This window comes from Mustelus asterias, chromosome 8 (genome assembly GCF_964213995.1).
Source record: "Mustelus asterias chromosome 8, sMusAst1.hap1.1, whole genome shotgun sequence".
Lineage (NCBI taxonomy): Eukaryota > Metazoa > Chordata > Chondrichthyes > Carcharhiniformes > Triakidae > Mustelus > Mustelus asterias.
Genome location: NC_135808.1, coordinates 50,205,621 through 50,225,028, shown reverse-complemented (window position 1 = coordinate 50,225,028; position 19,408 = coordinate 50,205,621). Strand labels below are relative to the sequence as shown.

At 44.4% G+C, this 19,408-nt stretch overlaps 1 gene segment (V, D, J or C); it reads right to left on the bottom strand.

Annotated features, from left to right (window-relative positions):
* Positions 1–7,148: 7,148 nt before the first annotated feature.
* LOC144497135 (Ig kappa chain V region Mem5-like) lies at positions 7,149–19,001 on the bottom strand. The segment is given in 4 exon segments: positions 7,149–8,058; positions 14,346–14,394; positions 18,374–18,675; positions 18,862–19,001. Coding segments are annotated over 4 exon segments (729 nt in total).
* Positions 19,002–19,408: the final 407 nt, after the last annotated feature.

Sequence of the window (19,408 nt, the reverse complement as noted above, 5' to 3'; positions counted from 1 at the left end):
CTTACCATTAGCCCAGTACTCTGTAATCCTGTTACTCCTTTCAAAGTGAATCACCTCACACTTTTCCGCATTGAACTCCATTTGCCACCTCTCAGCCCAGCACTGCAGCTTATCTATGTCCCTCTGTAACCTGCAACAACCTTCCGCACTGTCCACAACTCCACCAACTTTAGTGTCATCCACAAATTTACTAACCCATCCCTCATCCAGGTCATTTATAAAAATGACAAACAGCAGTGGCCCCAAAACAGATCCTTGCGGTACACCACTAGTAACTGAACTCCAGGATGAACATTTTCCATCAACCACCACCCTCTGTCTTCTTACAGCTAGCCAATTCCTGATCCAAACCGCTAAATCACCCTCAATCCCATGCCTCCGTATCTTCTGCAATAGCTTACCGTGGGGAACCTTATCAAATGCTTTACGGAAATCCATATACACTACATCAACTGCGTTACCCTCACCCACCTCTTTGGTCACCTTCTCAAAGAACTCAACAAGGTTTGTGAGGCATGACCTACCCTTCACAAAACCGTGCTGACTATCCCTAATCAAATTATTCCTTTCTAGATGATTATAAATCCTATCTCTTATAATCCTTTCCAAAACTTTGCCCACAGCAGAAGTAACGTTCACTGATCTATAATTACCAGGTTTGTCTCTACTCCCCTTCTTGAACAAGGGGACAACATTTGCTGTCCTCCAGTCTTCTGGCACTATTCCTGTAGACAATGACGACATAAAGATCAAAGCCAAAGGCTCTGCAATCTCCTCCCGAGCCTCCCAGAGAATCCTGGGATAAATCCCATCCGGCGCATGGGACGTATCTATTTTCACACTTTCCAGAATTGCTAACACCCCCTCCTTATTAACCTCAATCCCGTCCAGTCCAACAGCCTGTATCTCAGTATTCTCCTCAACACCATTGTCTTTTTCCTGCGTGAATACTGATGAAAAATATTCATTTAGCGCCTCTCCGATCTCTTCAGGCTCCACGCAGCTGAACAGCTGGTGTAGGAGGGAGAGTTTCAAATATCTGGACCATTGGGATCTCTTCCAGGACAGGTGTGACCAGTACAAGAAGGATGGGTTGCGTCTAAACTGGAGGGGTGTAAATATTCTGGCCGGTAGGTTTGCGAGTGCAACGCGGGAGGGCGGGGGGCGGGGGGGGGGGGGGGGGGGGGGGGGGGGGGTACTAAAGCAAAGGTGAATTGACCGAAGGGGAATGAGAGAGTCGGGCCAGTAAGACTCAGTGAAAGAGGAGGCAGGGTGGGGTTGCTGATCAAAGAGGGTCTGGTGAACTGAAGAGCATTTGTTTCAATGCGAGAAGTGTAACGGGTAAGGCAGATGAACTTAGAGCTTGGATTGGAGAACCGTGGTTTGTTCTCATTGGAACGACAGAGGTTGAGGACGACCTAATAGAAGTCTACAAGATTGTGAGGGGCATGGACAGAATGATTAGTCAGAAGCTTTTTCCCAGGGTAGAGGAATCAATTACTAGGGGGCATAGATTTAAGGTGCAAGGTGCAAGGTTTAAAGGAGATGTACGAGGCAACTTTTTTAAACAGAGGGTGGTGGGTGCCTGGAACTCGCTACTGGGGGATGGAGTGGAAGCAGATACGATAGTGACTTTTAAGGGTCTTGACAAATACATGAATAGAATGGGAATAGAGGGATATGGTCCCAAGAAGGGGAGGGGGTTTTAGTTCAGTCGGGCAGCATGGTCGGTGCAGGCTTGGAGGGCCGAAGAGTCTGTTCCTGTGCTGTAATTTTCTTTTGTTCTTTGTTCTAAATCCGGGCAGTGGATTGGGAAATAAGGCCAGGATGGGAAAGACCAGGAAGCTCACTGTAAGTTCTGAAACAGAAAGAGGTCGTGATCCCAGGAAAAGATCATGAACTTGGAATCAGGAATCTGATCACATGTGGGAAAGATGATTTGACCCATAGTCATAGTGACTATGTCACTACCTATGTCGTCAGTTACAATATGTACCACGACCTCTGGTTGTTCAGCCTCCTCCTTCAGAATGCTCCCTGCCCATTCAAAGATATCCTGGACCCTGGCACCAGGGAGGCAACATACCATCCTGGAGTCTCTTTCGCATCCACAGAATTGCCTATATGTGTCAGATAGAGAGAGGGGAAGAGTAGAGGTCAGAGCATGATAAGAAAAGGAACTGTGGGACAAGGTAGAATGTCACTAGAAGCAGAAGCCTTCCGTGTGGAAAGGTTTTAATAGTTGCTAATCAATTGAAAGATAAGTTGATAAAGGAAGCAAAACAATAGGAGTTGGAGAGAATTTGAAGTTTCCACTAAAATATCAGATAGGAGACAGTCAGACTTGACTCACAGTGGATATGTACAGAAACATCTCTCCCTAACAGCACTTGAAAGGCTAAAGCTAGACTGGGAACTCGGGAATTTGAGGAGAGACTTGGGGATCAAGTTCTCAGGGTGGAATCCCCAACTGTCGGGAAAGTAAGCTTGAAGATATTTTTCGCCACTTTAGTGACATACTCCTGGAAGTGCAGATTGATATGGGACTGTGGGACATTGGTTTGCACTGGTGCCTCACAGCGCCAGGGACCTGGGTTCCATTCCAGTCTTGGGTCACCCTCTGTGCGAAGTTTGCACGTTCTTCCCATGTCTGCGTGGATTTCCCCCGGATGCTCTGGTTTCCTCCCACAGTCCGAAAATATGCAGGTTTGGTGGATTGGTCATGCTAAATTGCCCTTGGTGTCCAAAGATGTGCAGGTTTGGTCGATTAGCCATCGTAAATGTATGGGGTTATGGGGATAGGGTTAGAGGGGTGGGCCTGGATAAGATGCTCTTTCGGAGAGTCAGTGTAGACTCAATGGGCTGAATGGCCTCTTTCTGCACTGTAGGGATTCTAAGATATAAATGCGGCATTTTTGTGGGGTGAGAAATTTCAAAGGGAAATATTTTGAAGCATCTAAAGAAGCCTGTTAACGAGAAGGAAAATTGTGAAATTAAACAGGTGTTTATGGATTGAATGATGTATTATGAATAGGGGATTATGAACTATCCGCAAATCCACCAACCTTTGTGTTGTCCGCATTATGAATATGAGATGGCAGTTGGAGTTTAATCCGGACAAATGTGAGGTAATGCATTTTGGAAGGTCTAATACAGGCAGGAAATATACAGTAAATGGCAGAACCCTTAAGAGTATTGATAGGCAAAGGGATCTGGGTGTACAGGTACACAGGTCACGGAAAGTGGCAATGCAGGTGGAGAAGGTAATCAAGAAGGCATACGGCATGCTTGCCTTCATCGGCCGGGATACTGAGTTTAAAAATTGGCAAGTCATATTGCAGCTTTATAGAACCTTAGTTAGGCTGCACTTGGAATTTCGTGTTCAAATCTGGTTACCACACTACCAGAAGGATGTGGAGGCTTTGGAGAGGGTACAGAAAAGATTTACCAGGATGTTGCCTGATATGGAGGGTATTAGCTATGAGGAGAGGTTGGAGAAACTTGGTTTGCTCTCACTGGAGCGACGGAGGTTGAGGGGAGACCTGATAGAAGTCTACAAGATTATGAGGGGCATGGACAGAGTTGATATTCAGAAGGTTTTTCCCAGGGTAAAAGAGTAAATTACTAGGGGGCATAGGTTTAAAGTGCGAGGGGCAAGGTTTAAAGGAGATGTACGAGGCAGATTTATTACACAGAGAGTAGTGGGTGCCTGGAACCCGTTGCCGGGGGAGGTAGTGGAAGCGGATACGGTAGTGACTTTTAAGGGGCGTCTTGACAAGTACATGAATGCGATGGGAATAGAGGGATATGATCCCCGGAAGGGGAGGGGTTTTAGTTAAGTCGGGCGGCATGGTCGGTGCGGGCTTGGAGGGCCGAAGGGCCTGGTCCTGTGATGTAATTTCTTTGTTCTTGGTATTTCTCTCTGAGGTCGGCCCTGTTGAAAATGGGTTGTTTCCAGATGAAAGCTGACTCTGCGATGTTCTATTGGTGTCACAAGGAGAGAGCAGCAGGAATCTTTATCATCAATGTGGGTGATTTTCTGTGGGGAGGTTTTGTTGAATTTGATCAATGGATGATCAATGAAATCAAGAAGGAATTCCAGGTTGGAAGCCAGGCTTCAGGAGCTTTTAAACACATCGGTTAAAACATGAAGCAAAAGAAGTCAGGTGTGACATTGAACCGACAATCATTTGGGAAATGTTAATCCCATCCAATAAATCGGGTCAGATCCTCACAAAAAGAGGATCCAGTGTCCAAGGAAGAAACGGATCCTTGGAGAAGTTTAATTGGACAGTTGACCTGGTTGTGTACTCAGACCAGACCTGATGCCAGTTGTGAGGTGTTGGAGCAGAGTACATGATGAAGCATGGCAGGAGAGAGGGGAAGCTCTGAGAGCAAACAAAACATTGAAGGAACTAAAGTTGGAGAAATGCACACTCAAGTTCCCAGCCCTGGGTGAACCAGATGATATGAGATTGGTAAGATGCAGGAAGGATATACCCGATGGTGTCTAGAACCAGGGCTTATAGTCTGTGGATTAAGGATGGAGCGTTTAGGACAGAGATGAGGAGAAATTTCTTCACCCAGAGCCTGCTCAGCCTGTGGAATTTGCTACCACAGAAAGCAGTTGAGGCCAAAACGTTGCATGCTTTCAAGAAGCAGTCTGTAACTGGTGGTCTTGAACAGGGATTAGTGCTGGGATTCTATTGTTTGTAATATATACAAGTGACTTGGAAGAAAATATAGTTGGTCTGATTAACAAGTTTGCAGATGATATTAAGATTGCTGGAGTTGCGGATAGCGATGAAGATTGTCAGAGAATACAGCAGGACACAGATAGGCTGGAAAATTGGGTGGAGAATTGACAGGTAGAATTTAATCCAGCCAAATGCAAGATGATGCATTTTGGTAGATGCAATTCAGGTGGGAGCTATAAAATAAATGGCAGAACCATCAGGAGCAGAGACACACAGAGAGATCTGGGAGTACAGGTACACAGATCCTTAAAAGTGGCAGCACAGGTGGAAAAGCTGATGAAGAAAGTATATGACGTGCTTGCCTTCATCGGCTGGGGCATCGAGGATAAAAGTTGGCAAATTATGTTCCAGTTATAGAAAACGTTGGTTAGGTCACATTGGGAATACTCTGTTCAATTCTGGTTGCCACACTACTGGAAGTTCATGGTGGCTTTCGAGGGAGGACAGACAAGGTTTACCAGTATGTTGCCTGGTATGGAGGGCATTAGCTTTGAGGAGAGATTGAATAAACTGGGACTGTTCTCCCAGGAAAGATGGAGGTTGAGGGGGACCTGATAGAAGTTTATACAATAATGAGGGGCATAGATAAGGTGAAGAGTTGGAAGCTTTTTCCCAGGGTAGAAATGACAATTACAAGGGGCACAAGTTCAGGGTCAGGGGGGAAAGGTTCAGAAGAGATGTGCAGGGGAAGTATTTTTACACAGAGGGTGGTGGTGGCCTGGAATGCACTGCCAAGTGAGATGGTTAAGGCAGTTACGTTAGCGATATTTAAGACTTTCCTAGATAGAAACATGAACAGGTTGGGTATAGAGGGATACAGGGGCTTGGTCTCGATAGGACAATGTGATCGGCGCAGGCTTGGTGGGCTGAAGGGCCTGTTCCTGTGCTGTATTGTTCTTTGTTCAGTTAGATAAAGCATTTGAGTTGGAGGGAATCAAAGGATCAAAGGATACACGGGAAGGCTGTTGAGTTGGATGATCAGCCATGATCATAACGAATGGTGGAGCAGGCTCGAAGGGCCGAGTGGCCCCCTCCTCCTCCTAGTTTCCATGTTTCTATGTAAGATTTAGTGATGCTTCACATGCCAATCTTCTGGGTCGGTTTTTGAGCAGCGCAGGGTTCATCAGATTCTTAGTGGGAAAGCATACTAAATGTTACCCTTTGGTTTGAGAATCCAAGAAGAGTAAAAGAGTTGTGAAAAGCACTCTGTGATCTCTGTGGGATAATGTCCTCTCCAAGATAATGCAGCTGAAAAAGGCCAAGAATAGATTTCGTTCACAGAAACACAATGTTCAAGAGAAGGGAGATCTCCAAGATACAAAGACTTAACACAAGTCACTAATTATCAAACTGCTTTACAGATAAACATGCCTGTTCCTAGAAATTACTAATTATGTTGGGATGTTATAAAGGAAAAAGACATGTTTTGCTTTGTGTCAATGCAGGATTTATGATGGTTTTGGTTCATTTAAATGTGTTCTCTTTAAAGAAAGCGGGCTGAAGATGTTACCCTTTCTCAACAGTTTGAGGACCACAGCATATTGCCTTGTCCAACACCAGTATCCTGAAATGGAAAGAATTCAAATTCCTCCCAGTGCCATAATGGGATTTGAACCCATACCTCCCAGAAAAACCCTCAGTATTAACAGTCCTGTAACATGATTACTGTGCTCCCATCCCTCCCTGTTTCCAAACTGGCATTTTCACCAACTCAGCCCTTATCAATGCGCCAGCAATTGCATCCTTTGATATTTATATTGTTCATCCAATTAGATTGATAAAGACAAGTGATGATCATTGGCTCAATGATCAATGGACACAGCTGGAAGAGTTGGGTGTGGAGAAACAAAGGGGTTGTCTCTCTGCTCAGCTGGTCTGAGAATCAACTGGCTTCTGGTAAAATGAAATTTAAGATAGATGGGAAATGGAAAGTGCGGTTGTAAGTGAATTGGGGAATAGGTTTTTGCAGGGATGGATACAGAAGGGGGTAGGGTTGGGGGTGTGGAAGGAGGATGTGGCTGGGGAGTGGTACAAGGAAGTGATCAGAGATGGTCTGATCTCTGATTGAAACTATGGGAGCAGTGAGACCACGTGAGATGGTTAAGGTCAAGAGGGAGGTGGTGAATATGGGGTGGAGAATTGTGATTGTGATGGTTTAATCCCAGCAACTTTTAGTTTCTTTTCTGTTTTCCATCTTGTCACTCAAGAGATTCCAGATCAAACTGATCATTTTCAAATGAATGATCATTGGCTTTGAATCCAATCTTCTGCTGGTGTCATTGATTGACAGGCCCAGCAGCCAATCAGGACAATCACTTGGTGAAATGCAGCCAATTAGCTGATGGGGAGGTGGGACATTTCCAAAGCACTCACCAGACAGAAACTGAATATTCTTAACGTTTATTACCTTTTACACATTGACATTGACAGAAAAAACAGCCCAGCCAGAGGAAGCTGGAGAAATTCACAGGGAGAATGGAGGTTTATTAAAACACTTGTGGAGATTTTCTCAATAACATGAGAATCCTGTCCCTTTAAACAGTGACTAAAGCTTCAATTGTAACTGCAGGGTGAGCAGGAAGGAGGTCTGGTTTACTGAAGCAGACACTTCACAGGGTCACATTATTATTGTACAGCTGACACTCTTCAGCATCTTCCAGAGGTTATACTTGTTATCACGAGTCTGCACTGTCCCCATCAAACAGTCCTTGGACAGGAACAGAGTAAAACTCCCTCTACACAGTCCCTATCAAACAGTCCCAAGCCAGGTACAGCATGGGGTTAGATACAGAGTAAAGCTCCCTCTACACTGCCCCAATAATGTGCTTTAATCCCTGACCCTCAGAAGTGACTGAGGCCCAGTCCCGAGAAGGAAGAGAGTTGTAACTCAGTGCTGACAATGACCTTTGCCCTCCCAGCTCACCCCTGTTCTATTCCAAGTTGTGTCTCCTCTGTGGACTGTCTCTAACACTCTAGGCACATTCTGATCTCCTGACGCTCTTGCTGAGGGGCGAGGAGAGGCTCACGTGGGTGAGGGCACAGGAGAAGCGGGCGTTGGACTCCCAGTCGGAGCCAGAGAGGGTCAGCAGGCTGCTGACGCTGTAGGTGTTGTCTGAAGCTCGCAGGTAGTTGCTGGTCTGAATCCCGTTGGAAATGGCTGCACCGTCCTTCTTCCACTTCACCTCCACCTCATCGGGATAGAAGTGATCGGCAAGGCACACCAGGGTGGCAGTGCCCTTGGTCTTGACCTCCTCCGGGGAGGGGGGCAGCAGGGTCAGCGTGGGTTGTGAATTCTCACGGGCTGAAAGAGAAGAGAAGGAATTTTAATCACTGTCATTTTCAGGGTTTTCAACTTCCCGAATATAAACTGGGATCAAATCAGTGTCAATGTTTCAACATTGCACAATTCCGACAATCTATTCCAGGGAACTGTTTTAACCAGGACGGAACAATCCCAACAAGAGAAGGGGCAGTTTGGGGTAATTTTAGAGAACAAATCTGGGTAGCTGGAAGGTGTATGAGTGGGGGAACATTTGGGTAATAATGATCATCATAAAGTTAACGATTTAGAGTAGTTATGGAAAAGAGGAAAGATCGATCAAGTGTAAAAGTTTTAAATTAGGAAAAGGCCAATTTCACTCAACTGGAATTTGGCAAAATGAACCGGAAACAGCGACTTGAAGGTAAATCAGTGTCAGAGCAGTGGGAGGATATTCGAGCTGGAGATAGAGTTCAGAACAAATACATTCAAACAAAGCAATAGCGTGGGACATTGCAAAGAGGATAACTAAGGAATGAATAGGGCAGGTTAGAGAGCAACAAGGTAACTTGTGTGCAGAGGGGGAAGGCACAGAGATGGTTCTGAACGAACAATTTACATTAGATATCACAAATGAGAGGGACAAAGCTGACATTGTAGTTCAGGAGGAGAGAGATTGTGAAATAATTAATTGGATAATGATAGTGAGAGAGGAGGTATTAATGTGTTTATCATCTTTGAAAGTGGAAAAATTCCCAGGCCCGGGTGAAATGTATCCCAGGATGCGAAGGGAAGCAAGGGAAGAAAAAGCAGAGACTCTGACCATTATTTCCCAATCCTCTCTGGCTACAGGTGTGGTGTGGGAGGACTGGAGGACGGATAATGCTGTACCATTGTTTAAAATTAAAAGCTGATGGGGTCCGAGGGAAAGTGACAAGTTGGATTTCAAAGTAGTTCAGTGTCTGGGGTAAAGGTTTGATTTGAAGCTGGTTGAATCATTTTGCAATGTGACTAAAACATTTGTAATGAAGGTGACTACAAATTCAGCACTGAAATGGTTAATAGTGAGAGTATTTAAAGACACAGTGTCCCTTTAAGAGACTGTTAACCAGTCAGGAAGCTGGAATTATTGTTCAGTCTGTCTGGGGGAAACAGGTTGAGCTTCAACAAACCTCAGATCACACACAGATCAGGAGAACTTTATCCCAGAACATTGCAGCAGACTTGGATCAACACAGTTCACACAGCATTCTGATTGGCTGTCAGTGTAGAAGCTTCTAAATTTCATTTCAAACCTTACCGCACAGCACTGGGCTGAGTTTAAGGGTGAGGCTAGAATTAGTCCCAGTGTCCAGGGATCAGTAAAGGTCACTGTTCCGAATGCCCCCATGAACCCTGGAGGCTGCGAGTGTGTGGACAATGGGCAAGGATCAGGAATCCCCAAGCTCAAAGACAGAATTACATTTCTATAGCATCTGCCATGACCGTCTCAGGAGTGGGATTTGAAGCATCATTCCATTTCTGTGGATTCTCTGCTGCTTTCAGTTCAATGAAGAGTGCAGGAGGACATGGCAGGAGCAACAGCAGACATACTGAAAAATGAGGTGTTAACCTGGTGAAGCTACAACACTGGACTGTGTGCCAAACAGCAGAAGCAGCAAGTGACAGACAGAGCTAAACCATCCCACAAACAATGGATCAGATCAAAGCTCTGCAGTCCTGCCAAATCCAGATCACAAAGGTACCAGTGCAGGTACAACACTGGCATCAACTTGGCAATGTGGAAAATTGCCTGGTTATGAATTGTCCACATCATTAGAGAGAGTGCAGAGGAGGGTTACCAGGATGTTGCCTGGTATGGAAGGGTTTAGTTATGAGGAGAGATTGGGTAAACTGGGGTTGTTCTCACTGGAAAGATGGAGGATGAGGGGTGACCTAATAGAGGTGTATAAAATTATGAAAGGCACAGATAGGGTGAACGGGGGAAGTTTTTTCCCAGATCGGTGGTGACGTTCACGAGGGGTCATAGGTTCAAGGTGAGCAGAGGGGGGGGGAGATTTAACACGGATATCAGAAGGACATATTTTACACAGAGGGTGGTGGGGGCCTGGAATGTGCTGCCGGGCAAGGTGGTGGAGGCGGACACACTGGGAACGTTTAAGACTTATCTAGATAGCCACATGAATGGAGTGGGAATGGAGGGATACAAAAGAATGGTCTAGTTTGGACCAGGGAGCGGCGCGGGCTTGGAGGGCCGAAGGGCCTGTTCCTGTGCTGTATTGTTCTTTGTTCTTTGTGATCTGAATATATCTGCAGCGATAACGAACAGCACTTTCTCTGCAATAACCTGCCCATTGACCCTGAGTCTGGGTTCCACCAGGGTCACTCAGCTCCCAACCTCATTACAGCCTTGGTTCAAACATGGACAAAAGAGCTGAACTCCAGAGGTGAGGTGAGAGTGACTGCCCTTGACATCAAGGCAGGATTTGACCAAGTGTGGCATCAAGGAGTCCAAGCAAAACTGGAGTCAGCGGGATTCAGGGGGAAACTCTCCGCTGGCTGGAGTCATACCCAGCACATAGGAAGATGGTTGTTGTTTGGGGTTTAACTCTACAATCTATATTAATGAGCTGGATGAAGGGAATGAGAGGATTGTCGCTAAATTTGCTGATGATAAAATGATTAGTAGGAAAGCAAGTTGTGAGGTGAATACAGAGTCTGAAAAGGGATAGAGATAGGTTCAGTGAGTGGGAAAACATTGACTGATGGAGTATAATGTGGGAAAGTGTGAGGTTGTCCACTTTGGCAAGAGGATAGAGCAGAATACTAGTAAACTGGAGAGATTCTATCGAGTGATCTGTGTGTCTTTGCACCCAGGAACAGCAAGAAATTAGGAATGTTGTTCTTCATTCCAGTGAGGATGAGTATAGAAGTAGGGATGTCTTACTCCAGCTGTACAGCACGTTGGGAAGATCACACCTGGAATATTGTGGACACTTTTGGTCTCCATTCCCAAGTAAGGATATAGTAGCATTGGAAAGAGTTCAGAGAAGGTTCATGAGGCTGATTCCACTGAGTAATGGATTGTCTTATGAGGAAAGCTTGAGCAGGTTGGGCCGATACTCATTGGAGTAGAACTTATTCCACCACCTCAGCACCATCTTCACCGGGACAATTTGGGATGGGTAAAAAATGCTGGTCTGCATAGAATCACAGAAAATAGGAGATGGAGGAGGCCACTCAGCCCTTCACGCCTGCCCCACTATTCATCATGATCATGGCTGATTATCCAATCAGTATCCAGATCCTGCTTTACCTCTAAATCCTTTAATCCCATTCACCCCAAGAGCTAAATCTAACTCCTTCTTGAAAACATACAATATTTTGGCCTCAACTGCTTTCTGTGGTAGTGAATTCCACAGGTTTACCCCTCTCTGGGTGAAGGAATTTCTCCTCACCTCAGTCCTAAAAGGTTTACTCCGTATCCTCAGACTGTGACCCCTGGAACCCACCACGGAACCCACCACGGACAGTCCCACCATTGGGAACATCCTTCCTGCAACTACCATGTCTAGTCCTGTTACAATTTTATAGGTTTCTATGTGATTCCCCTCATCCTTCTGAACTGCAGCAAATATGATCTTAACCAAAACAATCTCTCCTCCTATATCAGTCCATTATCCCAGGAATCAGTCTGGTAAACCTTTGCTGTGCTCCCTCTGTTGCAAAAACATCCTTCCTCAGATAAGGAGACCAAAACTGCAAACAATATTCCCAGTGTGGCCTCACCAAGGCCCTGGATAACTGCAGCAATGATGTGGAGATGCCGGCATTGGACACCCCAGTCCAACGCCGGCATCTCCATATCATGGCTACCATCGACACCGCAAACTGCGGCTCCAAGTGGAGAGAATCTCCAAGGAGATCGCGCATATCGACATCTTACTATAACTGCAGCAAGACAGATACGAGGAACCATTTCCCTTCATTATAGAGGCAGCACATTTTGAGAGTCTTGAGGGAAATCTTTTCACCCAGAGGGTGTTGGGAATCTGGATCTCACGGCCTGAAAGGGTGGTGGAGGTGGGAACCCTCACCATTTAAGATGCATTTAGATAAATTCCAAAGCAAACAAGGCAACGGACCAAGTGCTGGAAAATGGGATTGGAATAGATAGGTGCTTGGTGGCCGGCACAGACATGGACAATAGAATCCCTAAAGTGCAGGCGGAGGCCATTCGGTCCATCGAGTCTGCATCGACTCTTACCCCATAACCCCATGTATTTACCTCACTAATCCCCCTCACCTGTTAGAGCTTTATAGGTTTCTCTGAGTTCCCCCCTCATTCTTCTGAACTCCAGTGAATATAAACTTTAACTAATTCAATCTCTCCTCATAGGTCAGTCCCACTATCGCAGGAATCAGTCTGGTAAACCTGGTCTGCACTCCATGTAAAGCAATAACATCCTTCCTCAGGGATAAGGAGAACAAAACTGTGCACAATATTCCCAGTGTGGCCTCACCAAGGCCCTGTATAACTGCAGCAAGACAGAATTATGAAGACGTAGAAACATAGACACAGAAACATAGAAGATAGGAGCAGGAGGAGGCCATTTGGCCCTTTGAGCCTGCTCCACTATTCATTACGATCTTGGCTGATCATCCAACTCAATAGCCTAATCCTGCTTTTTCCCCATAACCTTTGATCCCATTTGCCCCAAGTGCTATATCCAGCTGCCTCCTGAATTCATTCAATGTTTTGGCATCAACTGCTTCCTGTGGTCATGAATTCCACAGGCTCACCACTTTTTGGGTGAAGAAATGTCTCCTCACCTCCATCCTAAATGGTCTAGCCTGAATCCTCAGACTGCAACTGGTTCTGGACTCTCCAACATCGGGAACATCCTTCCTGTATCTATCCTGTCTCATCCCGTTAGAATTTTATAAGTCTCTATGAGATACCCCCTCATTCGTCTGAACTCCAGCGAAAACAATCCTAACCTAGTCAACCTCTCCTCATACTTTTCATTTCTAGTCAGTGCGAGAGTGTGTGCGTTTCACATGTTTATTATTTTCTCAGGTATTTAGTAACTAATAAACTTATTCAAGAAAACCTGGTTAAAATAACTCCTTCTAAAAAATTAAAAGAGGGGCGGCATGTTGACACAGTGATTAGCACGGCCGCCTCACAGCCAGGGACCTGGGTTCAATTCAGGCCTCGGGTCACTGCCTGTGCAGAGTTTGCATGTTAACCTGATGTCTGTGTGGGTTTCCTCCGAGCGCTCCAGTTTCCTCCCAAAATTCAATACAGGTTAGATGGATTGGCCGTGCTAAAATGCCCCGAGTGTGTTCTTTAGGTGGATTAGCAATGGTAAATGCGCAGGGTTACAGGGAGAGGGTGGGGAGCCTGGGTAAGAAGCTCTTTCAGAGAGTTGGGACAGATTCGATGGACTGAATAGCCTCCTTCTGCACTGTAGAGATTCAATGGCTAATAAAGGACTACGTGGACTGTGTAAGGTTTCCACGGGTGAAGGGATCCATTTTAAATGAACCTTGTTGTGACCAATCGAGGGCGGGGTTGAATAAAGTCAGGGATCCAGCTGATTACTCCTCACCCAGGAGCAAAACAAAATTGGGATCCAGTTCAGGACGTTAACAAATGAGGGACCTTGTCTGAGGACTGGTCACAACATGTACGCAGCAAGATCCCACACACAGCAATGAGAACAATCAGCATTTTCAGTGATATTGGATCCGGGATAAATATTGGACTGAACTCGTCCCAGAGAGAAAGTAACTGAGAGTCTCCCCAAAAGCCTGGAACACTGAAGCCACTGGATTGTGGGCCCTGCTGTAGCTGTTTGTCATCAGAACTTTAGCAAGAGATAAGCAGGGAGTGGAGAGAGCAGAGTGAAAGCTGGGGGAGGTGGCACCTCGGTGTCTCACTGTGCTGGTGCTGTGATCAGTTATATCAGAGAGTGTGACAGGGAGTCCGACTTCACATCAAACTCTGCCTGTGTGTGTCACACTGAGACTGACAGGAGTCTAGAGAGTGATTTCACTCCATGCTGCAGGAATGTGAGCACAGTCTGCAAACGTCCAGATCTCCTCCACACGGTGGGTAAAAGCTGCTTACTTATATCTTGCTGCTTAAAGGGGGGAATGGAAGGAAAGAAATACAGCTGGGCTCCCTGTTCCACACAATGTTCTTCAATCAACCATTTCATTGACTGCAGCTTCCTCACCAACACCTTCAACTATTCAGCATTTGTGTTTGAGAAAGTTTCAGCATTGAAAGGGTTAATAACGGAGGATTGGGCTTTACTTACTCAGTCTGAGTTTGGTTCCTTTACCGAACGTAAGGCACACTGACAGCTTCTAGTGCAGGAGCTGTACAAAAACCTCTGCTCTCTGCCTCACTCACTCACTCACTCATCTGTTCTCTCTCACTCTTTCTCTCTCTCTGTTTCTCTCTCTCTGTTTCTCTCTCTCTGTTTCTCTCTCACTCTTTCTCTCTCTCTGTTTCTCTCTCTCTGTTTCTCTCAATGTCTCAGTGTTTTGTCGGGAGAGTTGAGAATTCTAATTTGAGATGATAAATCTTTCAGCTGCTCTTCATATGTGGACATGGAGAGTAAGAGGGAAACTCGAGGCCTTCAGCGAGCGGTGGACACCACAGGGACTGGAGTGTGTAGTGGACAGTGCAAATAATTTGTCCAGTTTCCTTTCTTGTCTTTATTATATATTAAATAAAACTGTGGGATGTGTCAGTACAGGAGGTGGGACTGTGTGTCCATTATTATATATTATATAAAACTGTGGGATGTGTCAGTACAGGAGGTGGGACTGTGTGTCCATTATTATATATTATATAAAACTGTGGGATGTGTCAGTACAGGAGGTGGGACTGTGTGTCCATTATTATATATTATATAAAACTGTGGGATGTGTCAGTACAGGAGGTGGGACTGTGTGTCCATTATTATATATGATATAAAACTGTGGGATGTGTCAGTACAGGAGGTGGTGCTGTGTGTCCATTATTATATATTATATAAAACTGTGGGATGTGTCAGTACAGGAGGTGGGACTGTGTGTCCATTATTATATATTATATAAAACTGTGGGATGTGTCAGTACAGGAGGTGGTGCTGTGTGTCCATTATTATATATTATATAAAACTGTGGGATGTGTCAGTACAGGAGGTGGGACTGTGTGTCCATTATTATATATGATATAAAACTGTGGGATGTGTCAGTACAGGAGGAGGTGCTGTGTGTCCATTATTATATATTATATAAAACTGTGGGATGTGTCAGTACAGGAGGTGGGACTGTGTGTTCATTATTATATATTATATAAAACTGTGGGATGTGTCAGTACAGGAGGTGGGACTGTGTGTCCATTATTATATATTATATAAAACTGTGGGATGTGTCAGTACAGGAGGAGGTGCTGTGTGTCCATTATTATATATTATATAAAACTGTGGGATGTGTCAGTACAGGAGGTGGGACTGTGTGTCCATTATTATATATTATATAAAACTGTGGGATGTGTCAGTACAGGAGGTGGTGCTGTGTGTCCATTATTATATATTATATAAAACTGTGGGATGTGTCAGTACAGGAGGTGGGACTGTGTGTCCATGATTATATGTTATATAAAACTGTGGGATGTGTCAGTACAGGAGGTGGTGCTGTGTGTCCATTATTATATATTATATAAAACTGTGGGATGTGTCAGTACAGGAGGTGGGACTGTGTGTCCATTATTATATATTATATAAAACTGTGGGATGTGTCAGTACAGGAGGTGGGACTGTGTGTCCATTATTATATATTATATAAAACTGTGGGATGTGTCAGTACAGGAGGTGGGACTGTGTGTCCATTATTATATATTATATAAAACTGTGGGATGTGTCAGTACAGGAGGTGGGACTGTGTGTCCATTATTATATATTATATAAAACTGTGGGATGTGTCAGTACAGGAGGTGGGACTGTGTGTCCATTATTATATATTATATAAAACTGTGGGATGTGTCAGTACAGGAGGTGGGACTGTGTGTCCATTATTATATATTATATAAAACTGTGGGATGTGTCAGTACAGGAGGTGGGACTGTGTGTCCATTATTATATATGATATAAAACTGTGGAATGTGTCAGTACAGGAGGTGGGGCTGTGTGTCCATTATTATATATTATATAAAACTGTGGGATGTGTCAGTACAGGAGGTGGGACTGTGTGTCCATTATTATATATTATATAAAACTGTGGGATGTGTCAGTACAGGAGGTGGGACTGTGTGTTCATTATTATATATTATATAAAACTGTGGGATGTGTCAGTACAGGAGGTGGGACTGTGTGTCCATTATTATATATTATATAAAACTGTGGGATGTGTCAGTACAGGAGGAGGTGCTGTGTGTCCATTATTATATATTATATAAAACTGTGGGATGTGTCAGTACAGGAGGTGGGACTGTGTGTTCATTATTATATATTATATAAAACTGTGGGATGTGTCAGTACAGGAGGTGGGACTGTGTGTCCATTATTATATATTATATAAAACTGTGGGATGTGTCAGTACAGGAGGTGGGACTGTGTGTCCATGATTATATGTTATATAAAACTGTGGGATGTGTCAGTACAGGAGGTGGTGCTGTGTGTCCATTATTATATATTATATAAAACTGTGGGATGTGTCAGTACAGGAGGTGGGACTGTGTGTCCATTATTATATATTATATAAAACTGTGGGATGTGTCAGTACAGGAGGTGGGACTGTGTGTCCATTATTATATATTATATAAAACTGTGGGATGTGTCAGTACAGGAGGTGGGACTGTGTGTCCATTATTATATATTATATAAAACTGTGGGATGTGTCAGTACAGGAGGTGGGACTGTGTGTCCATTATTATATATTATATAAAACTGTGGGATGTGTCAGTACAGGAGGTGGGACTGTGTGTCCATTATTATATATTATATAAAACTGTGGGATGTGTCAGTACAGGAGGTGGGACTGTGTGTCCATTATTATATATTATATAAAACTGTGGGATGTGTCAGTACAGGAGGTGGGACTGTGTGTCCATTATTATATATGATATAAAACTGTGGAATGTGTCAGTACAGGAGGTGGGGCTGTGTGTCCATTATTATATATTATATAAAACTGTGGGATGTGTCAGTACAGGAGGTGGGACTGTGTGTCCATTATTATATATTATATAAAAATGTGGGATGTGTCAGTACAGGAGGTGGGACTGTGTGTCCATTATTATATATTATATAAAACTGTGGGATGTGTCAGTACAGGAGGTGGTGCTGTGTGTCCATGATTATATGTTATATAAAACAGTGGGATGTGTCAGTCCAGGAGGTGGGACTGTGTGTCCATTATTATATATTATATAAAACTGTGGGATGTGTCAGTACAGGAGGTGGGACTGTGTGTCCATTATTATATATTATATAAAACTGTGGGATGTGTCAGTACAGGAGGTGGGACTGTGTGTCCATTATTATATATTATATAAAACTGTGGGATGTGTCAGTACAGGAGGTGGGACTGTGTGTCCATTATTATATATTATATAAAACTGTGGGATGTGTCAGTACAGGAGGTGGGACTGTGTGTCCATTATTATATATTATATAAAACTGTGGGATGTGTCAGTACAGGAGGTGGGACTGTGTGTCCATTATTATATATTATATAAAACTGTGGGATGTGTCAGTACAGGAGGTGGGACTGTGTGTCCATTATTATATATTATATAAAACTGTGGAATGTGTCAGTACAGGAGGTGGGACTGTGTGTCCATTATTATATATTATATAAAACTGTGGGATGTGTCAGTACAGGAGGTGGGACTGTGTGTCCATTATTATATATTATATAAAACTGTGGGATGTGTCAGTACAGGAGGTGGTGCTGTGTGTCCATTATTATATATTATATAAAACTGTGGGATGTGTCAGTACAGGAGGTGGGACTGTGTGTCCATTATTATATATTATATAAAACTGTGGGATCTGTCAGTACAGGAGGTGGGACTGTGTGTCCATTATTATATATTATATAAAACTGTGGGATGTGTCAGTACAGGAAGTGGTGCTGTGTGTCCATTATTATATATTATATAAAACTGTGAGATGTGTCAGTACAGGAGGTGGGACTGTGTGTCCATTATTATATATTATATAAAACTGTGGGATGTGTCAGTACAGGAGGTGGGATTGTGTGTCCATTATTATATATTATATAAAACTGTGCGATGTGTCAGTACAGGAGGTGGTGCTGTGTGTGTTGGGGTTTTTGTAAGGCTCTGTATCACTGTGTAGGGGTAGCTATTACGTTGGATGCAATAATAATCAGCGACATCCTCATTCTGTACATTGCTGATTGTCAGGGTGAATCTTGTCCCAGATTGACTCCCACTGAATCGGTTGGATATTCCTGTGAATCGATTTGATGCATCATAGATCAGCAGAGCCGGTTTCTGTCCTTCTCGCTGTTGAAACCAGTCACAATCATTGCTAATGCCTTGACTGGCTGTACAGGTGATGGTGGCGGTCTGGCCCAGGCTCACTGACAGCACCGGGGGAGACTGGGTCATGATGATGTCTCCACTGATACCTGAGGGGTAATAGAGAAACAGAGTGAAGTAAGAACTGTCACAGAAAGACGCTGTACAATGAGATATTGTTGGAGACACTGACTGTTCCTCTCCTTTCAGCATTTTCCCTTCAATCACAAGTCAGGAGAATTGGATTGAAATGGAGAGCAGGAAAATATTCAAGGTGGAAGGAGAGAGATTTGTACCTGCGATGCAGAATGCCAGAGGCCAGAGCAGCTGGATGGCTGAAATCATGGTGTGTGGTCGTGTCCCTGTGCCTGGTTACTGATAAACTCTCCCTTCACTGGGCTCTGCTTTATAAAGCTGCAGCCTGTCAGAGTCTCACTGCCTGTTCCTCAGTTTGTAAATGGTCTGACCCAGAGAAACCACGTCAGCACCTTTCACTTCCTCTTCTTCTCTCTCCCTCTCTCAGTCTCTGTCTCCCTCACTCTCTTGATATCTGCCCCTCAGTCTCTGCCCTCTCACTGACTCAGTTTCTGTCTCTCTCAGTCACTATGTCTCTCTGTCTCTCGATATTTGTCCCTCAGTCTCAGTCTGCTCGTTCTCTCCATATCTATCCCTCAATGTTTGCCCCTCACTCTCTCCCTCTGTCTGTCTCCCTGTCTTTCTCTCTTTTCCATGCTCCATGTCTGCTCTCTCTCTCTCTCTCCCTCTCTTTCTGTCTCTGTTTCTCTCTCACTTTCTCTCCCTCTTGTCACTCTGTCTGAGGCACCATCCTCCTGGTATCCACTC